At 52.7% G+C, this 24,593-nt stretch overlaps 1 protein-coding gene across 1 annotated transcript in view; it reads right to left on the bottom strand.

Moving 5' to 3' along the window:
* LOC119975671 (fibronectin type III domain-containing protein 3B-like) overlaps positions 1 to 24,593 on the bottom strand; it is a 417,529-nt gene that overhangs the window by 265,191 nt on the left and 127,745 nt on the right. Inside the window, exon 3 of the mRNA XM_038815453.1 lies at positions 19,692 to 19,767. Within this exon, the coding sequence (XP_038671381.1) occupies positions 19,692 to 19,767 (76 nt within the window). The remainder of the gene's footprint in view (positions 1 to 19,691; positions 19,768 to 24,593) is intronic.

The following is a 24,593-nucleotide window of genomic DNA, read 5'->3' on the forward strand; positions in this document are numbered from 1 at the left end:
CATACTGAGGGAGTGAGTGTACACGGCCGTACTGAGGGAGTGAGTGTGCACTGTCATACTGAGGGAGTGAGTGTACACGGCCGTACTGAGGGAGTGAGTGTACACGGCCATACTGAGGGAGTGAGCGTACACTGTCATACTGAGGGAGTGAGTGTACACTGTCATACTGAGGGAGTGAGTGTACACGGCCATACTGAGGGAGTGAGTGTACACGGCCGTACTGAGGGAGTGAGTGTACACGGCCGTACTGAGGGAGTGAGCGTACACGGCCGTACTGAGGGAGTGAGTGTACACGGCCATACTGAGCGAGTGAGTGTACACGGCCATACTGAGGGAGTGAGTGTACACGGCCGTACTGAGGGAGTGAGTGTACACTGTCATACTGAGGGAGTGAGTGTACACGGCCGTACTGAGGGAGTGAGTGTACACGGCCGTACTGAGGGAGTGAGTGTACACTGTCATACTGAGGGAGTGAGTGTACACTGTCATACTGAGGGAGTGAGTGTACACTGTCATACTGAGGGAGTGAGTGTACACTGTCATACTGAGGGAGTGAGTGTACACGGCCATACTGAGGGAGTGAGTGTACACTGTCATACTGAGGGAGTGAGTGTACACGGCCGTACTGAGGGAGTGAGTGTACACGGCCGTACTGAGGGAGTGAGTGTACACGGCCGTACTGAGGGAGTGGGTGTACACTGTCATACTGCGGGAGTGAGTGTACATTGCCATACTGAGGGAGTGAGTGTACACTGTCATACTGAGGGAGTGAGTGTACACTGTCATACTGAGGGAGTGAGTGTACACTGTCATACTGAGGGAGGGAGTGTACACTGTCATACTGAGGGAGTGAGTGTACACGGCCGTACTGAGGGAGTGAGTGTACACGGCCGTACTGAGGGAGTGAGTGCACACGGCCATACTGAGGGAGTGAGTGTACACGGCCGTACTGAGGGAGTGAGTGTACACGGCCGTACTGAGGGAGTGAGTGTACACGGCCATACTGAGGGAGTGAGTGTACACAGCCGTACTGAGGTAGTGAGTGTATACTGTCATACTGCGGGAGTGAGTGTACACGGCCATACTGAGGGAGTGAGTGTACATGGCCATACTGAGGGAGTGAGTGTACATGGCCGTACTGAGGGAGTGAGTGTACACGGCCGTACTGAGGGAGTGAGTGTACACGGCCATACTGAGGGAGTGAGTGTACATGGCCATACTGAGGGAGTGAGTGTACACGGCCGTACTGAGGGAGTGAGTGTACACGGCCGTACTGAGGGAGTGAGTGTACACTGCCATACTGAGGGAGTGAGTGTACACTGTCATACTGAGGGAGTGAGTGTACACTGTCATACTGAGGGAGTGAGTGTACACTGTCATACTGAGGGAGTGAGTGTACACGGCCGTACTGAGGGAGTGAGTGTACACGGCCATACTGAGGGAGGGAGTGTACACTGTCATACTGAGGGAGTGAGTGTACACTGTCATACTGAGGGAGTGAGTGTACACGGCCGTACTGAGGGAGTGAGTGTACACGGCCGTACTGAGGGAGTGAGTGTACACGGCCATACTGAGGGAGTGAGTGTACACGGCCGTACTGTGGGAGTGAGTGTACACTGTCGTACTGAGGGAGTGAGTGTACACTGTCATACTGAGGGAGTGATTGTACACGGCCGTACTGAGGGAGTGAGTGTACACGGCCATACTGAGGGAGTGAGTGTACACTGTCATACTGAGGGAGTGAGTGTACACTGTCATACTGAGGGAGTGAGTGTACACGGCCATACTAAGGGAGTGAGTGTACACTGTCATACTGAGGGAGTGAGTGTACACGGTCGTACTGAGGGAGTGAGTGTACACGGCCATACTGAGGGAGTGAGTGTACACGGCCATACTGAGGGAGTGAGTGTACACGGCCATACTGAGTGAGTGAGTGTACACGGCCGTACTGAGGGAGTGAGTGTACACTGTCATACTGAGGGAGTGAGTGTACACGGCCATACTGAGGGAGTGAGTGTACACTGTCATACTGAGGGAGTGAGTGTACACTGTCATACTGAGGGAGTGAGTGTACACGGCCGTACTGGGGGAGTGAGTGTACACTGTCATACTGAGGGAGTGAGTGTACACTGTCGTACTGAGTGAGTGAGTGTACACGGCCGTACTGAGGGAGTGAGTGTACACTGTCATACTGAGGGAGTGAGTGCACACGGCCGTACTGAGGGAGTGAGTGTACACGGCCGTACTGAGGGAGTGAGTGTACACTGTCGTACTGAGGGAGTGAGTGTACACGGCCGTACTGAGGGAGTGAGTGTACACGGCCGTACTGAGGGAGTGAGCGTACACGGCCGTACTGAGGGAGTGAGTGTACACGGCCATACTGAGCGAGTGAGTGTACACGGCCATACTGAGGGAGTGAGTGTACACGGCCGTACTGAGGGAGTGAGTGTACACTGTCATACTGCGGGAGTGAGTGTACACTGTCATACTGAGGGAGTGAGTGTACACGGCCGTACTGAGGGAGTGAGTGTACACTGTCATACTGAGGGAGTGAGTGTACACGGCCGTACTGAGGGAGTGAGTGTGCACTGTCATACTGAGGGAGTGAGTGTACACGGCCGTACTGAGGGAGTGAGTGTACACGGCCATACTGAGGGAGTGAGCGTACACTGTCATACTGAGGGAGTGAGTGTACACTGTCATACTGAGGGAGTGAGTGTACACGGCCATACTGAGGGAGTGAGTGTACACGGCCGTACTGAGGGAGTGAGTGTACACGGCCGTACTGAGGGAGTGAGCGTACACGGCCGTACTGAGGGAGTGAGTGTACACGGCCATACTGAGCGAGTGAGTGTACACGGCCATACTGAGGGAGTGAGTGTACACGGCCGTACTGAGGGAGTGAGTGTACACTGTCATACTGAGGGAGTGAGTGTACACGGCCGTACTGAGGGAGTGAGTGTACACGGCCGTACTGAGGGAGTGAGTGTACACTGTCATACTGAGGGAGTGAGTGTACACTGTCATACTGAGGGAGTGAGTGTACACTGTCATACTGAGGGAGTGAGTGTACACTGTCATACTGAGGGAGTGAGTGTACACGGCCATACTGAGGGAGTGAGTGTACACTGTCATACTGAGGGAGTGAGTGTACACGGCCGTACTGAGGGAGTGAGTGTACACGGCCGTACTGAGGGAGTGAGTGTACACGGCCGTACTGAGGGAGTGAGTGTACACTGTCATACTGCGGGAGTGAGTGTACATTGCCATACTGAGGGAGTGAGTGTACACTGTCATACTGAGGGAGTGAGTGTACACTGTCATACTGAGGGAGTGAGTGTACACTGTCATACTGAGGGAGTGAGTGTACACGGCCGTACTGAGGGAGTGAGTGTACACGGCCGTACTGAGGGAGTGAGTGTACACTGTCATACTGAGGGAGTGAGTGTACACTGTCATACTGAGGGAGTGAGTGTACACTGTCATACTGAGGGAGTGAGTGTACACTGTCATACTGAGGGAGTGAGTGTACACGGCCATACTGAGGGAGTGAGTGTACACTGTCATACTGAGGGAGTGAGTGTACACGGCCGTACTGAGGGAGTGAGTGTACACGGCCGTACTGAGGGAGTGAGTGTACACGGCCGTACTGAGGGAGTGAGTGTACACTGTCATACTGCGGGAGTGAGTGTACATTGCCATACTGAGGGAGTGAGTGTACACTGTCATACTGAGGGAGTGAGTGTACACTGTCATACTGAGGGAGTGAGTGTACACTGTCATACTGAGGGAGGGAGTGTACACTGTCATACTGAGGGAGTGAGTGTACACGGCCGTACTGAGGGAGTGAGTGTACACGGCCGTACTGAGGGAGTGAGTGCACACGGCCATACTGAGGGAGTGAGTGTACACGGCCGTACTGAGGGAGTGAGTGTACACGGCCGTACTGAGGGAGTGAGTGTACACGGCCATACTGAGGGAGTGAGTGTACACAGCCGTACTGAGGTAGTGAGTGTATACTGTCATACTGCGGGAGTGAGTGTACACGGCCATACTGAGGGAGTGAGTGTACATGGCCATACTGAGGGAGTGAGTGTACATGGCCGTACTGAGGGAGTGAGTGTACACGGCCGTACTGAGGGAGTGAGTGTACACGGCCATACTGAGGGAGTGAGTGTACATGGCCATACTGAGGGAGTGAGTGTACACGGCCGTACTGAGGGAGTGAGTGTACACGGCCGTACTGAGGGAGTGAGTGTACACTGCCATACTGAGGGAGTGAGTGTACACTGTCATACTGAGGGAGTGAGTGTACACTGTCATACTGAGGGAGTGAGTGTACACTGTCATACTGAGGGAGTGAGTGTACACGGCCGTACTGAGGGAGTGAGTGTACACGGCCATACTGAGGGAGGGAGTGTACACGGCCGTACTGAGGGAGTGAGTGTACACGGCCGTACTGAGGGAGTGAGTGTACACGGCCATACTGAGGTAGTGAGTGTACACTGTCATACTGAGGGAGTGAGTGTACACTGTCATACTGAGGGAGTGAGTGTACACGGCCGTACTGAGGGAGTGAGTGTACACGGCCGTACTGAGGGAGTGAGTGTACACGGCCATACTGAGGGAGTGAGTGTACACGGCCGTACTGTGGGAGTGAGTGTACACTGTCGTACTGAGGGAGTGAGTGTACACTGTCATACTGAGGGAGTGATTGTACACGGCCGTACTGAGGGAGTGAGTGTACACGGCCATACTGAGGGAGTGAGTGTACACTGTCATACTGAGGGAGTGAGTGTACACTGTCATACTGAGGGAGTGAGTGTACACGGCCATACTAAGGGAGTGAGTGTACACTGTCATACTGAGGGAGTGAGTGTACACGGTCGTACTGAGGGAGTGAGTGTACACGGCCATACTGAGGGAGTGAGTGTACACGGCCATACTGAGGGAGTGAGTGTACACGGCCATACTGAGTGAGTGAGTGTACACGGCCGTACTGAGGGAGTGTGTGTACACTGTCATACTGAGGGAGTGAGTGTACACGGCCATACTGAGGGAGTGAGTGTACACTGTCATACTGAGGGAGTGAGTGTACACTGTCATACTGAGGGAGTGAGTGTACACGGCCGTACTGGGGGAGTGAGTGTACACTGTCATACTGAGGGAGTGAGTGTACACTGTCGTACTGAGTGAGTGAGTGTACACGGCCGTACTGAGGGGAGTGAGTGTACACTGTCATACTGAGGGAGTGAGTGCACACGGCCGTACTGAGGGAGTGAGTGTACACGGCCGTACTGAGGGAGTGAGTGTACACTGTCGTACTGAGGGAGTGAGTGTACACGGCCGTACTGAGGGAGTGAGTGTACACGGCCGTACTGAGGGAGTGAGCGTACACGGCCGTACTGAGGGAGTGAGTGTACACGGCCATACTGAGCGAGTGAGTGTACACGGCCATACTGAGGGAGTGAGTGTACACGGCCGTACTGAGGGATGTGAGTGTACACTGTCATACTGCGGGAGTGAGTGTACACTGTCATACTGAGGGAGTGAGTGTACACGGCCGTACTGAGGGAGTGAGTGTACACTGTCATACTGAGGGAGTGAGTGTACACGGCCGTACTGAGGGAGTGAGTGTGCACTGTCATACTGAGGGAGTGAGTGTACACGGCCGTACTGAGGGAGGTGAGTGTACACGGCCATACTGAGGGAGTGAGCGTACACTGTCATACTGAGGGAGTGAGTGTACACTGTCATACTGAGGGAGTGAGTGTACACGGCCATACTGAGGGAGTGAGTGTACACGGCCGTACTGAGGGAGTGAGTGTACACGGCCGTACTGAGGGAGTGAGCGTACACGGCGTACTGAGGGAGTGAGTGTACACGGCCATACTGAGCGAGTGAGTGTACACGGCCATACTGAGGGAGTGAGTGTACACGGCCGTACTGAGGGAGTGAGTGTACACTGTCATACTGAGGGAGTGAGTGTACACGGCCGTACTGAGGGAGTGAGTGTACACGGCCGTACTGAGGGAGTGAGTGTACACTGTCATACTGAGGGAGTGAGTGTACACTGTCATACTGAGGGAGTGAGTGTACACTGTCATACTGAGGGAGTGAGTGTACACTGTCATACTGAGGGAGTGAGTGTACACGGCCATACTGAGGGAGTGAGTGTACACTGTCATACTGAGGGAGTGAGTGTACACGGCCGTACTGAGGGAGTGAGTGTACACGGCCGTACTGAGGGAGTGAGTGTACACGGCCGTACTGAGGGAGTGAGTGTACACTGTCATACTGCGGGAGTGAGTGTACATTGCCATACTGAGGGAGTGAGTGTACACTGTCATACTGAGGGAGTGAGTGTACACTGTCATACTGAGGGAGTGAGTGTACACTGTCATACTGAGGGAGGGAGTGTACACTGTCATACTGAGGGAGTGAGTGTACACGGCCGTACTGAGGGAGTGAGTGTACACGGCCGTACTGAGGGAGTGAGTGCACACGGCCATACTGAGGGAGTGAGTGTACACGGCCGTACTGATGGAGTGAGTGTACACGGCCGTACTGAGGGAGTGAGTGTACACGGCCATACTGAGGGAGTGAGTGTACACAGCCGTACTGAGGTAGTGAGTGTACACTGTCATACTGCGGGAGTGAGTGTACACGGCCATACTGAGGGAGTGAGTGTACATGGCCATACTGAGGGAGTGAGTGTACACGGCCGTACTGAGGGAGTGAGTGTACACGGCCGTACTGAGGGAGTGAGTGTACACGGCCATACTGAGGGAGTGAGTGTACATGGCCATACTGAGGGAGTGAGTGTACACGGCCGTACTGAGGGAGTGAGTGTACACGGCCGTACTGAGGGAGTGAGTGTACACTGCCATACTGAGGGAGTGAGTGTACACTGTCATACTGAGGGAGTGAGTGTACACTGTCATACTGAGGGAGTGAGTGTACACTGTCATACTGAGGGAGTGAGTGTACACGGCCGTACTGAGGGAGTGAGTGTACACGGCCATACTGAGGGAGGGAGTGTACACTGTCATACTGAGGGAGTGAGTGTACACTGTCATACTGAGGGAGTGAGTGTACACGGCCGTACTGAGGGAGTGAGTGTACACTGTCATACTGAGGGAGTGAGTGTACACGGCCATACTGAGGGAGTGAGTGTACATGGCCGTACTGAGGGAGTGAGTGTACACGGCCATACTGAGGGAGTGAGTGTGCACTGTCATACTGAGGGAGGGAGTGTACACGGCCGTACTGAGGGAGTGAGTGTACACTGTCATACTGAGGGAGTGAGTGTACACGGCCGTACTGAGGGAGTGAGTGTACACGGCCGTACTGAGGGAATGAGTGCAGACGGCCGTACTGAGGGAGTGAGTGTACACGGCCATACTGAGGGAGTGAGTGTACACTGTCGTACTGAGGGAGTGAGTGTACACGGCCGTACTGAGGGAGTGAGTGTACACTGTCATACTGAGGGAGTGAGTGTACACTGTCATACTGAGGGAGTGAGTGTACACGGCCATACTGAGGGAGTGAGTGTACACGGCCGTACTGAGGGAGTGAGTGTACACGGCCATACTGAGGGAGTGAGTGTACACTGTCGTACTGAGGGAGTGAGTGTACACGGCCGTACTGAGGGAGTGAGTGTACACGGCCGTACTGAGGGAGTGAGTGTACACTGTCATACTGAGGGAGTGAGTGTACACGGCCGTACTGAGGGAGTGAGTGTACACGGCCATACTGAGGGAGTGAGTGTACACTGTCATACTGAGGGAGTGAGTGTACACTGTCATACTGAGGGAGTGAGTGTACACGGCCGTACTGAGGGAGTGAGTGTACACGGCCGTACTGAGGGAGTGAGTGTACACTGTCATACTGAGGGAGTGAGTGTACACGGCCATACTGAGGGAGTGAGTGTACACTGTCATACTGAGGGAGTGAGTGTACACTGTCATACTGAGGGAGTGTGTGTACACTGTCATACTGAGGGAGTGAGTGTACACGGCCATACTGAGGGAGTGAGTGTACACTGTCATACTGAGGGAGTGAGTGTACACTGTCATACTGAGGGAGTGTGTGTACACTGTCGTACTGAGGGAGTGAGTGTACACGGCCATACTGAGGGAGTGAGTGTACACTGCCGTACTGAGGGAGTGAGTTTACACGGCCCAACTGAGGGAGTGAGCGTACACGGCCGTACTGAGGGTGCGTACACGGCCGTACTGATGGTGTGTACACGGCCGTACTGATGGTGCGTACACGGCCGTACTGAGGGAGTGAGTGTACACGGCCGTACTGAGGGAGTGAGCGTACACGGCCGTACTGAGGGTGCGTACACGGCCGTACTGATGGTGTGTACACGGCCGTACTGATGGTGCGTACACGGCCGTACTGAGGGAGTGAGCGTACACGGCCGTACTGAGGGAGCGTACACGGCCGTACTGATGGTGCGTACACGGCCGTACTGAGGGAGCGTACACGGCCGTACTGAGGGAGCGTACACGGCCGTACTGATGGTGCGTACACGGCCGTACTGATGGTGCGTACACGGCCGTACTGATGGTGCGTACACGGCCGTACTGAGGGAGCGTACACGGCCGTACTGATGGTGCGTACACGGCCGTACTGAGGGAGCGTACACGGCCATACTGATGGTGCGTAAATGGCCATACTGTTCACCTCACGTAATATCTCCTGTTTGATAATGCTCCCGTAAAACACCTTGGGACTTTAAAGCAGTTTTATGAGTTTTGGAGTAATTCAAAAGGTAAACAGTAAAGTCCTTCCTGATGTTGTGGGCTGACATTGGCCCCCTTGACCAGCATCAACAGATTATGTAGTCAGCAGCAAATCGCTGGTTCTGGAATCTTGCTGTGCACAAATTGGCTGCATGTTCCCGACATTACCGCAACCGCTTAATTTATGCTGATGCACTTTGGGGCTTACTCAGGTGGTGACAGGTGCCACAGAAATGCAAGTTGCGCCCGTCTTTAACCCAAATACACGGGCCTGGATTCTCCGCACCCGACTCCGAAATTTCGGCCAGCGCGGTGGCGGGGAATCCATTTTCCCCCAAGGATTTGGGACCGCCGCCAGTTTCCCGATTCTGCAGGCTCTGAAAAGCGGATTACTCCCACGCTACCTGTGACCTACCTGGGGCGATTGCCAGAGGCCCTCACTGCCATTCTCCGCCGTCCCCGACCGGCGCGTGGATCTAACAGGGTCCAGCCGGTCGGGATACTTGCGTGGCGGCTGCGGACTCGGTCCACGGCCACCCTGGTCGGGCGAGGGCCGATCGGAGGCGAGGGGGGGGCTTATAGGATGCCGGGGAATGTTTGTGCGGGGATTGAGGGTCGGGTGCGCGGCCAATCGGGTGGGTTCCGCTATCAGATTCCGCCATGGAGCACGGCACGGCTGCTGGAGGTGGAAGTGCGGGGGACCGTATCTGCAGCAAAAGCTGCTCAATCTATGCCGGGTCCCTGCTGGCCCCCTGCAGGGCTAGGAATTCGTGTCCCTTTCATGCCAGCTTTTCTGGCGTAAAACGCCACCGTTCTGACGCGGGCGTGGGGACATTGTCCCAATAATGGGGAATCCAGCCCCTGACAGTCGATAGAACAGAGAATGGTCTGAGTGTCAGAAAGGAGACGGTGAGTTTGCAAGCAGGAGAAGCTCCTTCGGAAAACATTCAGCTGCATTTGCCAACTTCAAGGGCAGTGAGCTTTCTGACCGTCAGAACCTACGTCACGTCAAATAAAACGCAGAAACAAAACTCAAACTTGAAAGTAAAAACACTCCTGATTATAAAAGGGAATAGTTGGAAACATTTCAAGGTTATGACCTAATCTCAGGGCTGAAGAGACAGCAACAGCGAAAATGGCCAGACATGAAAACAAAAGGTCCCGGTTCACCCTTCACCGTGCTGAAAGATGTGTGACATTTGAAAAGACGTGGATTCCAAAGTTACAGCTCCCAGCAACATCTGCAGTCACTGGTGGAAAGAGTGATCCAGCCCAGAAGAAGGCAATTCAGCCCATACTGCCTGTGCTGGCTGTTTGGCAGGGTTATCTAATTCATTGCACTTTCCCTGTAATTTTGTTCCTTTTCATGTTAATAAACTTTTGAAACTGCTTCCCTCACCCTCTCTAACATTGCCTTCCAGGTCACAACAACTCATTGCATTCAAAACCGTTTCCTCCCGTCTCGCCGGGTTGTTTTCCCAACACCCATCCCCATCCTCTGGCTGTGGAACCCTACAAGTGTTTATTCCCATATTTATTTTGGAAACCACATCGAAATCCCCCCTGCCCTTCTGCAAAATAGCGCCAGCGTTTCTTTTCTGCAAATCGGAGAAAGCAAGAAAGGCCTTTGACCAAAATCTCATGCAAAGGACGGCCCCTCCAACAGTACCACACTGAAGTTTGGCGGCATCAGAGGTCCTTTCAGTGGGAGGAGCTGTTAACCTCCGCCCACGTTGCCAAGTCAGGGTGGTATGTGGTTGGGAGGGGAACCTGGCGCCGTTCCCATGGAGCTGCTGCCCCCGTCTTTCCCCATCATGGAGATCGCGGTTTGGAAAGGTATTGTTGAAGAAAACCTGGGGAGTTCTCGCAGTGCATCTTGTTGATGGTACACACGGCTGCCAGTGGTGGCAGATGGAGTGATTGTATAAGGTGCTGGATGGGGTTTTGATCAAGCGGGCTCCTTTATCCTGAATCATGTTTGTGCCCTGGAGACTTTCAATAACAACAAGGGGCACAGACAGAATGGATAGTCAGAGGCTTTTCCCCAGGGTAGAGGGGTCAATTACAAGGGGGCATAGGTTTAAGGTGCGAGGGGCAAGGTTTAGAGGAGATTTACAAGCTAAGTTTTTTTACACAGAGGGTAGTGGGTGCCTGGAACTCGCTGCCGGAGGAGGTGGTGGAAGCAGGGACGATAGTGATGTTTAAGGGGCATCTTGACAAATACATGGATAGAATGGGAATAGAGGGATACGGACCGCGGAAGTGTCGAAGATTTTAGTTCAGACGGGCAGCATGGTCGGCACAGGCTTGGAGGGCCGAAGGGCCTGTTCCTGTGCTGTACTTTGTAACAAAGGGGGGGTTTATTAACAATCAGCAAAGTCAACTACGAACCGGCACGGAGCAACGATGATTAGGGGTCTTGACCCTTCAGCTCCATGGTCCCACTGCCCACCCCAGTGCCCCAAGCTTTTCCTCTATTGGCTGGGGTTTGCGTGCTTATGCGCAATTGGTCCTGAGCCGTGGATGGCATAACCCCGCCCACAGTGAGTTCCAGGCACCCACTACCCTTTGTGTAACCCCCCCCCACTTCATAGAATTTACAGTGCAGGAGGCCATTCGGCCCATCCAGTCTACACCGGCTCTTGGAAAGAGCACCCTACCCAAGGTCCACATCTCCACCCTATCCCCATAACCCAGTAACCCAGTGGCCAATCCACCTAACCCGCACATCTTTGGACTGTGGGAGGAAACCGGAGCACCCGGAGGAAACCCACGCACACACGGGGAGAACGTGCAGACTCCACACAGACAATGACCCAAGCCGGGAATCGAACCTGGGACCCTGGCACTGAGAAGCAACCGTGCTGCCACTTAAAGGGGCCACCTTACTACACCCCCCCCCTTTAACTCGCTCTTTACATTTTACAAAGTAACCCACATACAAACGCGCTATACGAGATCAAGAGAAGAGAGTCCAGCACAGAGTCGGCCTGTCCGCGGACCTTCGAGTCCTCGCGGACCCCCTTAGTCCCCCAGCTAGCTCCACTGTCTTTGAAGTAATCTTGCTGTCTGCAGAAGGCAGCAGTTCAGGTGACGCCACCTCTGCTGTGGGGCTGCTCGCCTCGCCAGCTCCCTCCCGGACGACTGGCGGGGCTGACTCTGAAATTCCCGGTTCCCTCCGCTCTGGAATGGCCTCGGGAGCACCTGCGTCATATGTTGGAGCCACCTGTTCTGGAATGGGCGCTATCGTCCCCGGGTCCTCGCATGGTCGACATACATCCACGCGGTCCTGCCATTGGCATTAGCCGCATACGACACAGGGCCCGATTGGGACATGCTCGGCCCGGCTGACGAGAGTGGGCCGGAGGTCAAATTTTGAACGAGAACCACCCGGAATGATCTGTCACCCTTTTGTGAAGGACGTTGATTTTTCCGAGAGGCCTGACACCTTCCCCTACCAAATTAGGAAGTATCGAAGTCCAAACGGATTCTGAGGTGAAGCCTGCGTGACCCCCGTTGTGCTGGAGGACAATAGGAAGTTGCCCAGCCAATAGGCAACGGGCAGTCTGATTGCTCGCTCATAGCACTTTTAAAAGTCTGTACTCCCCTTTCCTTCGACCTGCTGGATGCAGGGACTGCTCGGATATTCCGAATTCTGTTTGTCCGACCTAAGTGTTGGAAATCGTCCCCAGTAAAAGGGGTGCCATTATTGGGCATAGTAGCTTCTGTTCGGCCATTTTGGTGTTTGGCAAACAACCGACAATGGAGGCGTCCACAGTAGCCATCAGACCATAGGACACAGGAGCAGAATAAGGCCACTCGGCCCATCGAGTCTGCTCCGCCATTCAATCATGGCTGATATTTTTCTCATCCCCATTCTCCTGCCTTCTCCCCATAACCCCTGACCCTCACCTACCATCTCTTGTATGGATAGCCGTTTGGAATGAGCGTCTACCAAGGCGAGGAACTGACAAGCTGAGGTGGACATCTGGAGATTTGTTGATCTTCAGGCCCATTATTTTCAGCATCAGTTTCTGCACATATTAAATCCACTAAATTTTTCTGTTTTATTTTTCGATCCCATTGTACTTGTGGCATTTTATTTTTGTGGAGACTGACTCTCAAAGTGCAGAGTGAGTGCAGCTGCCCCAAAGATGCTGTCTTCCAATTGAGATTTTTTATTTATTTATTTATTTTTTAAAAAAGAAATTTAAGAGTACACAATTATTTTTTTTCCAATTACGGGGCACTATAGCGTGGCCGATCCACCTACCCTGCGCATCTTTGGATTGTGGGGACGAAACCCACGCAAACACGGGGAGAATGTGCAATCGCCACACGGACAGTGACCCAGGGCCGGGATCGAACCCGGGACCTCGGCCCCGTCAGATGAGATTTTAAACCAAAGTCTTGTCTGTCCTCTCAGGGGCATATATCCCAGGACACTATTTGCAAGTTCTCCTCGCGTCCTGACCAACGTTAAAAATCAAACTACATGGGGAGGATTTGTTTGCATTGCTAGTTAAGGAGAATATCACAGCTGTGTACTGAGGGAGGACACCTCGAAGCACTTATGCAGCGAGGCCATCTGGGTGGAGCTCAGGAATAGGAAGGGTGCAGTCACAATGTTGGGGGTTTACTACAGGCCTCCCAACAATCAGGAGACAGAGGAGCAGACATGTAGGCAGATTTTGGAACGGTGCTGAAGCAACAGGGTTGTTGTGGTGGGGTGATTGACTGGGACTCACTTAGTGCTAGGGGCCTCCACGGGGCAGGGTTTGTCAGGGGCATCCAGGAGGGCATCATGAAAGAGCATGCAGATAGTCCAACTAGGGAAGGACCTGGCATTGGGAATGAGCCCAGCCAGGTGGCTGATGCTTTTCATAGTTTTTTTCAACAACCTTCGTTGTTCATAGTATATGTAAATGATTTGGAGGAAATTGTCGCTGGTCTGACACAAAGGTTGGTGGATTTGCGGATAGCGATGAGGACTGTCAGAGGATACAGCAGGACAATTGATCGGTTGGAGACTTGGGCGGAGAAATGCATTGACTCTGGGGAATGTCCTGGGCGAGCGAAAGGTGCCATCGAAATGCACCTCTTTCCCTTGTTCTTTATTTCTTTGGGGGTGTGGCATTGAATCCTGCAGCAATATTGGCTTTGGCTGGGATTCAGGCTCCAGTACAGCATTGCCACATTCAGAGATTCTCTGGACAGGCTCCATTCGGCAACCTCGAGAAAGAGTTTGTGCCGCCCTGTGTTATCGACAGCACGCGAGAGAGAGCGAGAGCGAGGCACCTCGACCCAGGACATAAACTTCTGCTCATTCCGTGCTTCACAACAACACCCATCACATCGGTTTATTTCGAAAGGAACTTGCCCAAAGCACTCTTGACTGACACGCTCAGCATGGGCTCCAGTCAATAATTCTTCCTGAAATACTGACATGGGGCTCAGTGCCTGTAAGATATAGCTCTGACCCAACTTGGCAAAGTCACCCCCCTCTCTCTCCAACTCCCCGGACCCCCACCCCAGCAACCCACAACGTTTCTCCTCCAGTCACTCTTCCTGAAGCAATGTTCAACCAGCACAAGCTGATCCCTCCTGGTAACTGATTCCATTTCTGTCTTGGGGCCAGCTTTCCGCGCCCCAGCCCCGACACAGACTGGAAAATAACCTTGCACAACAGCCAGAGAAGAGGCAAAGGGGCTTTTTCCTCTTTCATGGTCACCCTATTCATGGTGGAGCATCGGTCACTGGACAGCGATCAGGAGCTTAAACCTTGGCTCATTCCCAACGAGGAGCGAGCAGGAGGAGGTTATCTTACAACCGGGGGGCTCTTCTTGAGGAGGAGTCACCTCGGAAAAGGCCTTTCAGATTCTGAAAGGAATTGATAGGGTAGCCTGCCATCGAGAAGAGGGTCCCACTTGTCAGGGAGACCAGAAATAGAAGGCCCAAAATATCACACAGTTACTAATCAGCTCAATGGGGAATTCAAAACAAACTTGCTTCACCCAGAGAGCGATGAGGAAGTGGAACTTGGGAGTTACAGAGGTGAACAGCAGAGATACGTTGAAAGAGAAGCTGGATAAATACAAGCGGGAGAAAGGAATAGAATGATATGCTAATAGGGCGACATGACCAGAGATGGGACGAGGTTCGTGTGAATCATCAACCCCAGTGCAGGCCAGATGGGCCAAATGGCCTGTTGCTGTGTGGCAAACCCAAAGTAATTTGTAGAAGGTGATGACTTACTGATTTTTGCCCTGGACCGTTCTTTCACTGATTTTTCTCTACCACACACGCCTCCGCTTGTGTTGTGTCTTGTCAAGGGTGTATAAGTCTGGTCCCACTAATAACATTTGAAGACTTACGTACCTGCCTGAAATCTTGTCCTTGATTACACGTTGCTGCACTTCCTGCCCCCTGCCCGACCTGCAACCGCCTCCTTTGCCACATCCAGCCCCATGATCTGCGATCATCTTCAATTAGCTTCCTGCACAAGCCACTGCCCACCAAGGCCCTGCTACGCCTCATTCACAATCCACCACCCCATTCCACGCACCCAAAGAGGCCGCTCACGCAATCTGCGGCTCAGTTGAAGACCAGGACTAGGAGCAGGAATAATCTGTTCGGCCCCTCGAGTCTGACGTGCCATTCGGTAAGGTCATGGCTGATATAATTAGGGCAGCACGGTAGCATTGTGGATAGCACAATTGTTTCACAGCGCCAGGGTCCCAGGTTCGATTCCCGGCTTGGGTCACTGTCTGTGCGGAGTCTGCACGTTCTCCCAGTGTGTGTGCGTGGGTTTCCTCCGGGTGCTCCGGTTTCCTCCCACAATCCAAAGGTGCGCGGGTTAGGTGGATTGGCCATGATAAATTGCCCTTAGTGTCCAAAATTGCCCTTAGTGTTGGGTGGGGTTACTGGGTTATGGGGATAGGGTGGGGGTGTGGGCTTGGGTAGGGTGCTCTTTCCTAGAGCCGGTGCAGACTCGATGGGCCGAATGGCCTCCTTCTGCACTGTAAATTCTATGATAATAATAGGGAGCGATTCTCTGAGCCTCGCACCGGGCCGGAGAATCACCGCTACCCCGCCACGACGCCCCGATGCTGGCGCACGATTCTCCGAGTTGTGAAGAATCGGCGCCATTTGCGCTGGTGCGTTTAGCGCGGCGCTGGATCGGCAGGATGGGCCGAGCAAATCCGACAGAGTCCCGCTGGCGCCATTCACCCCTGGTCGCTGACGGCGGGAACTCTGTGCGAAGGGTCTGTGCGACGGCGTTCACGACGGCGCAAACACTTGGGGCGAGATTCTCCGCAAATGTGGAGAATCGTAAAGGCTGCCTTGGGACAGGCCGTGACCCACGTCAGCCTTCACGCCCACTTCCAGGGCCGATTCTCCCCCCCCCCCTGGGCGGGGCTAGGAGCCCGGCCCCATGCGTCACGGCGCGCAGCCTTGACAACGGTCGTCAAGGCCGCACATCAAGCGTCACGCCGGCAGACGCGGACGATGACGTTAGCCACGCATGCGCAGTTGCCGTCTTTCTCCTCAGCCGCCCGGCAAGACGTGGCGGCTTGATCTTGCCGGGCGGCGGAGGGGAAAGAGTGCGTCTGTTTTGGACGCTGGCCCGACGATCAGTGGCCACCGATCGCGGGCCTGTCCCCTCCCGAGCACAGTCGCGGTGCTCCCGTCCAAATCGGGCTCCGAGGTGCCCCAAACGGGCATCTGGCGCCCGTTTCACGACGGCAGCGACCAGGTGTGGTTGCTGCCGTCGTGAAACGGGCGTGAAGGGCCGGCCGCTCGGCCCATCGGCCTTGGAGAACCGCCGCTCACCGTAAAAAACGGCGAGTGGCGATACGTGGCGTGGGTCGGGCGTGGGGGGGGGGGGGGGGGGGAGAATAGCGGGAGGGCGTGAAAAATGTCGGGAGGCCCTCCCGCTATTCTCCCACCCGGCGTGGGGAGCGGAGAATCGCGCCCTTGGGCTCCATATTGGAGAATCGCCCCCTAAATCTTTACTGTCACATCAACACTGCAATGAAGTTACTGTGAAAAGCCCCTAGTCGCCACATTCCAGCGCCTGTTCGGGTACACAGAGGGAGAATTCAGAATGTCCAATTCACCTAACAGCACATCTTTCGGGACTTGTGGGAGGAAACCGGAGCACCCGGAGGAAACCCACTCAGACATGGGGAGGACGTGCAGTCTCTGCACAGACAGTGACCCAAGGGAGGTGTGTTTGTTATGCGGCCAAAGAGGTTGAGTGCCAACCTGCACAATCCTTCCAGACACAACAATGGCTGGCGGAACGAACAGCTCAGACGCCTAGTGATGGAAAGAAATTGGAGCCTCCACCATCACGACCCATGCTCCAGACCACAACACGCAGGTTACATTTACATCTCCCACTCCCGGAATGAGCTGTAACACACCACCAAAATAAATGTTCCTGACTTTTCTCTGCTCGAAGGCGGACAGTCAGTCAATGTGTGAATTCAGTGTTGTTGGTGTCCATTTGCTCGGTTGCAACTCCTCCATTACCTCGTCCAACTCACCACTATTCCTGTGCTAGCTCAGGCAGTGAAATAGAGTTTGATCGTAACAAAGGCACCACATCCCACTCTGCCCATGTCCCTCACTGTTCAGGCACCATTTCCAACACCGTTCACTCGCTTGTGATCAAGAACAGGAATCCTGGCTGACTCTCCCTTCGCATCGCCAAACTTCGATTAAACACATTCCTGGCGATTTCATCGCATGACTTGCCTCTTCGTTCCATCCATTGTCGGCCAACACGTTCCCCCTCCCCGACACACACACAACTTTCAATATTTTAAAACTAGTAAGCAGAAATGTTCAAAGAAAATTATTTTTTAAATTCTTCATCTCCCGATGATTATTTTTTCCAGGGTTTCACACAGCGATGTCCTGGATGTTGTATATCAATATACTTGATCAACATATGTAATGTGAGTACAGGCAATTGAACACCAGAGGTCTCACTATCAGAACCTATATTAATGGTTTCCTCGCTCTTTCTAACGAGAGTATGTATCAGGAGTGAAGAAAGAAGACATAGTAAAGCTAGAGAGAGAAGTTATTTGTTATCAAAGCATTGTATTGTATAATTTAATTAGTTATGCCTTCAATTGTTCCTTTATTTTACTCATTGAGTATTAAGTAAAATAACTCACAATGTTTATTCATATAATACTCAATAAATTAGTTTATCTTTACAAGAAGACCTGTTGCTCATTTCAACAACTCGGCTGGTTCAAAAGAGTAGTAGATATATTGCATACGGTAATATATCACTGGAGATTGATCTTCACTTCCTGGAGACAGCAGGCCAATCCCGGAGGGTCGGGAACTGTACTATCCCCTGCTGAAAGCAGAGGACTGCACCCCAACTCCGTAATGCACCCCACTCCCTGACACCAATGGCTGCTTCCCGTCTCAGCTTCCTGCCACATTAAACATCAAAACCACGCTCACACCCCATCACAGATGAGCAAAGCCCTCGGGGAAATCAGCTGGTGTTTAGTGTTGTGAATTGTATAGTTTGAAGTAAATGAATGAGTGATATTAATGATATTACAACTTTGCAGAGAATCAGTAACTGGCTAATTACAGCAAATCAGAGACATGTCCACCAAAGTGGGGGGGAGAACACAAACACTGATCACTTCAAGGTGATTTTTGCTTGCCAACAAATAACACGTTCTGAATCATTGCAAACATCTTAGAAAGTGGAACAGCTCAATCTTTGCGGCATTGACAAATTTATGGCCTTTAATTATTATTTTCAGAGTTACAGAAATGCAATCTATCTTCTGGGGGCTGGTTGGAGTGACTCACAACCACAGCAGCCTTGAACACGCTCACAGGAATCTTTTTAAGTGTGTTTTATTTTGGGGAGATTTCTGTCGGGTGTTCCCTGGAAATCAGCTGGCCAGCTGTGCTGGCGGGGCTTTCCATTGTTGTGAGACCATCCCTGATTTCCATGCTTCAGCGGGAAGTGCCGGAACTGCGGACGGCCTGAGATTGCCTTGTGGGCGCGTGAGCAGGAGGAAGGGGGCGCGGGGCGGGGGTGGGAGCCCATCCAGCTAAATAATCAGGTGATGACTGGCATGTACCTCAAAGCCGCTTATGAAATGAAAATCACTTATTGTCACGAGTAGGCTTCAATGAAGTTACTGTGAAAAGCCCCTAGTCACCACATTCCGGCGCCTGTTTGGGGAGGCTGTTACGGGAATCGAACCGTGCTGCTGGCCTGCTTGGTGTGCTTTCAAAGCCAGCGATTTAGCCCAGTGTGCTAAACAGCCCCTGCATCTGACTTTCTTCCATATTCCTTGATCCCCAATTCCAACAGAAATTTCTAAATCTCACTCTCAAAAGTTCCAATTGACCCACCCAGTGTCCACAGATTTTTTTTTTGTTTCACGGTCACGTTTAGACTTGTAATTCCAGGTTTTTCTTGAATTCAGATTCCTCCCTCTGCCAAGCAGGGATTTGAAACTGGAGACGTGAGAGTTTCAGCAGCAGTTAGACCAACGCAGGAGCGATGGCAGACAACGGTACAGAGTTGGGAACAAGACCATGGCTGCGATGGTGAGAATACGGAGCAGGAAATTCCCCTCAGAATCAAACAGATGCCAAAGTATCAATGGCGAAGCGAGGGGAGGGCTAGCTGAGGGAGATGGGGGCAGCGTTCTGTGAGCTTGGGTTTTCACAACTGTTTCATTGCCCTCTTTCCGCTAAGTCAAATCCAGTCACCAAACGGATCTGCCTCTGCCAGAAGCTGCTCTGTGAGGAGGTGGGCTGTGTAGACCGGGAAGACAAAAACATCCACCTCTTACGACTCACAATGGCCAATCAGCATGGCACACCCAACACACAGCCTTCACCTGCCGTGGCACAGTTCACAGGAGATCGCCCTACCTTGGATACACTGCAAGGATCCATCTTCTGCCCTTATGGTGAAGGTCTCTCCAGGATTCACCTGAACTAAAATAACCTGCAATAAAGACACAAAGGTTAGCATCAGGCAAGGGCAACATCAAACACACAATAAAAACCTTCTCTGCCATATCTCGGATTAGGAGCACTCCCGACTCCAAGGTGTGTGGGGAATCCTGATTTCTGTCACACCATAAATAGACTTCGCACTCCATCCGTCTTCCCATCCCTATTTTCCCTGTGTGAGAGAGGGGGAAGCAAGCAAGCCATCACACTCCTGTTCATAGAACATACAGTGCAGAAGGAGGTCATTCGGCCCATCGAGTCCGCACCTACCCACTTAAGCCCTCACTTCCACCCTATCCCTGTAACCCAATAACCCCTCCAAAACCTTTTTGGACAATAAGGGCAATTTAGCCCGGCCAATCTACCTAACCTGCATGAATTTGGACCGTGAGAGGAAACCGGAGCAGCCGGAGGAAACCCACGCAGACACGGGGAGAACGTGCAGACTCCGCACAGACAGTGGCCCAGTGGGGAATCGAACTTGGGACCCTGGCGCTGTGAAGCCACAGTGCTAGCCACTGTGCTACCGTGCTGCCCAGTAAGTCCACAGATGTCAAGGATGACAACTTTGGCAATGGAAACACAACTATCAAGGTTCCTCATAATGATGGGGTGCTTCTACTTATTCTTTGGTATGTGGACGTCACTGGCAAGGCCTGAATGTATTGGCTGTGGTTAGTTGCCCTCGAGATTGGTGGTGGGGAGCCACTGTTCCTGAACAGCTGCAGTCCATGCGGGGCTGGGTACAACTAATTGCCACGCGAGGTCACTGCGGAGGGCAGGTGACGTGGGTCTGGAGTCACATATAGAGGCCCAGACCAGGTGCGGACAATATGCTTCTTCCCCAAAGGACATTGGTCAATCAGTTGGCTTTTTACAATAACTTCATGGTCACTTTTACTCAGAGCAATTTGCTGCGGTGCACCTTTATATATGAGTGGGAATGTTTTTGGGATGTTTAATTGGAGGAAAAATGATGCAATCTATCCTGTGATTCAGACTTAATCTGAATTTGTTCTACGGAAGCTCCCAACTCCGATACATTTGCAAATTCACCAATTGCGGAATACTGCCACCAATTTCCCAACTCCCTGATAAATGTACCCGTGTATTTCTGTTGTAACCTATTGCTTGTGCGTGGCTGGTGCCTTGCTGTTTATTTATTCGGTACAAGCCGATGAAATCCACAACATAACTGTTTTTTAAAAATTCTCCGATGTGATTGAACTCCAGATTACTCGTCAACTTTACTGAACCACTGCATCACTGTAATTAATATACGACAGATAAACAATTCCATTCATTATGATTTTAATTAAATTCACAGTTTACAGCTCACAACAAACTTGCAGAACCGCTAATTTACCCTGGATCTGAATTACACCAGTCACTAAATGTCAACATTAACACTGTGAGGTGTTGGTTAGAAAACAGCTTTGCTCAATTGGAAATATCGAGGGGATTCTCTCAGCCCAGGCCGGGCCGGAGAATCGCCCGGACGGGCGGGAATCTCGCGACGCCGCCCCGACGTGGTCCACCGGTTCTCCAGAGAATCGCGCCAATGGCGCCGGCGCGGTCGGTAGGGCGCTGGTCGGGGGCCGCTCTGCGTGCCAACCCCCCCCCCCCCCCCCCCCCCCCCCACCCCGGCAATTCTCGACCCAGGATGGGCCGAGCGGCCACGCAAAGAAACCCAAGAGCCGCCGGCACCGTTCACACCTGCTCTTACCTGGTGGGGCCTCGGCGTGAACGCATCCGGGGGCGGCGTGGTGGAGGGGTGGGTGGGGGGGGGGGGGGGGGGGGGGGGGGGTCCGACCCCGGGAGGGCCTCCGCTGTGGCCTGGCCCACGATCGGGGCCTACCAATCGGCGGGCCGGCCTCTCGGGCTGGGGGCCTCTTTTGTTCCGTGCCGGCCCCTGTAGCCCTAACGCCATGTTGCGTCGGGGCCGGCGCGGAGAAGGGAACCACCGTGCATGCGGAAATCGGTCGGCCCCACTGCGCAGGCGCAGACCCGCGGCGCCCATCTGACGCCGGGATCGGCAGCTGGAGCGCCGTGGGTCACACCAGTGCCGTGCTGGCCCCCTGTAGGGCTCAGAATCGCTGCTGCTGAGGTCACGTTGACGCGGTCGAGAAACGCGGCGGCATTTACGACGGCGGCAACACTTAGCCTCAGGATCTGAGAATCCCGGCCATCATGACAGAATACCCTGGCGGGGGGAGCGTTATCTCTGGTACCCTGGGTCAATATTTGTCCCATAAATAACACTCATAAACAGATTGTCTGGTCAATATCACATTGCTATTTTCTGCATCTTGGGAGCCTCCTCTTGACGAAGACTGACATGGACAACGAAATTCATCATCACCTCCAATGTTCCAGCTAAGCCCTCGGTCGGTTAAAGAAAAAGGCACTTGAGGTCCAGGAACTCAAACCTGTGACCAAAGTCGTGGTTTACCGACAGCAGTGATCTCCATGCTCCCATATGTTTCAAAGACTCGGGACAACATACAGCAGGGAACTCGAAGCACTGACGTAGCACCACCAGCCATGTCTTCCAAAAGCCCTCCAAATCCCACGGCAAGAAAAGTAATCCAACTGCAGCGTCCTCTCCCAAACCAACAGCACCCAGTGCCGAGACGGCAATCACTCAACACCAGCTCCTCTGGGCAGGACAAGGCGCTCGTGTACCCGACACAAGATTCCTGAAGTAACCCCTCCACTCGGAACTCAATGGCAGCAGGAGATTCCCAGGAGGATAACGCAAACGGGTTTGGGATGTTCTCAAAGCTTCCCTGCTAACCCTTGGGATATCCGGACTTGTGACTGAGAAAAACGGAGAAGGTTCACTCCAGGAGACACCAGCACATCGAGAGACTTGGTCAGGGACATGAAGAGGCTATGTTGAAGCATCAGAGGGAGTGCAGAAAACCCCAAACAATCCGTTTACTCAACCCTTGACGCAGAACCTGCCCCATCTGCGGCAGAGTCTGGCATTGGACTTATCCACCCATCCCAGCACCCGCCAAATCACGACGCAAACAAATCGTCCTTGATCTTGATGGACTGTCTGAGAAAAGACGCTGTTGGTGGGAGGTTGCTGTGAGCAAACTGGCTGCCTCATTTCCTACCTTAAAACAGTGACTACACTTCAAATGGGGGCAGCACGGTAGCACAGTGGTTAGCACTGTTGATTCACAGAGCGAGGGACCTGGCTTCGATTCCCGGCTTGGGTCACTGTCTGTGCGGAGTCTGCACGTTCTCCCCGTGTCTGCGTGGGTTTCCTCCGGGTACTCCGGTTTCCTCCCACAAGCCCCGAAAGACGTGCTTGTTAGGTGAATTGGACATTCTGAATTCTCCCTCTGTGTACCCGAAAAGGCACCGGAATGCGGCGACTAGGGGCTTTTCACAGTAACTTCATTGCAGTGTTAATGTCAGCCGACTTGGGACATTAATAAAGATGATTATAAAATGTCCTTCATTGGCTCTAAAGGGGATTGGAACTTCTGAGGTGATGAAAGGTGCTATAGAAATGCAGGTCTTTGTTCTGTAGGCAGAGACAAACGTTAAGACAGTTTTCAGGCAGCACGGTGGCTCAGTGGGCTAGCCCTGCAGCCTCACGGCGCCGAGATCCCACGTTCGATCCCGGCTCTGGGTCACTGTCGGTGTGGAGTTTGCACATTTTCCCCGTGTCTGCGTGGGTTTCACCCACACAACCCAAAGATGTGCAGGCTCGGTGGATGGGCCACGCTAGATTACCCTTAATTGGGAAAAAATTAATTGGGTACTCTAAATTTTAAGAAAAGACAGTTTTCAATGTAAGAGGCTGTTACGTCCCAGCTGAGGCATCGCGCGGTTGGTATAACATTAAAGAATTGCCCGTCTTTGCTCAGGACCCCCTTCACTCCGACGTTTACGAATTTGGAGGAAAATATTCTCAGCTTCACTCCTAAAAGCTTGCATTTCTATAGCGCCTTTCATTTCCACAGAATGTCCCAAAGTGCTTTCCAGCCAATAAGGCACTTTTTTGAAGTGTGGCCAGTCCCAGTCGAGGAAATATAATGGTCATGTTGTGCACAGCAAGCTCCCATAAACAGCAAGGCAATGATGGCCAGACCACCTGTTTACAGATGTTCATTGCCTGCTACACATTGGCGTGGGCCAAGATAAAAGCTCAGGGTGGACGGAGGATTGGGTCATTTACAGAAAACCGGGATGTATGGGTCATTTTCAGATCAGCAAATTGTACGTGTTGGGAGTGTCACGGGGATCAGTGCTGGGGCCTCAGCGATCTACAATCTAGATCAATGATGTAGATGAGGGGACAGAGCTGAATCTGCTGACAATACAAAGATGGGGAGTAAAGAAAGTCGGGCGGAGGACACTAAAGTCTACAAATAGGTATGGGCAGGTTAAGAGACTGAGCAAAAATTCATCAGGCGGAATACAATGTGAGAAAGACGTGAGGCTATCCACTTTGGTGGGAAGAATAGAAAGGTAGACTTTTATTTAAGTGAAGAGAAATTGCAGAATAATACAGCATAATCTGCATCCGCACTGTATGTACGGGGTGGGGGCAATTGTATTCCCAGTGTCCTTTGGCTGTGGAAAACGAGCTTTCCTGCTAAGGGGGGCGGGCGGGGGAAGATTAATTGCCACTGTGTATAAGGTTGGCCAGTTCGGGACCGGCCTGCTCAGACATGATTGGGAATCACCGGGAGCAGTGTCCCTTAACTTTGGTTAATAAATCTTCGATTCTTTTATTCAACTCGGTGTGGGCTCCCCCTGTCTTCTTAAACGCGAGATCTGGGTATCCACGCACAT

This window comes from Scyliorhinus canicula, chromosome 13 (assembly GCF_902713615.1).
Source record: "Scyliorhinus canicula chromosome 13, sScyCan1.1, whole genome shotgun sequence".
In the NCBI taxonomy this organism is placed as follows: domain Eukaryota; kingdom Metazoa; phylum Chordata; class Chondrichthyes; order Carcharhiniformes; family Scyliorhinidae; genus Scyliorhinus; species Scyliorhinus canicula.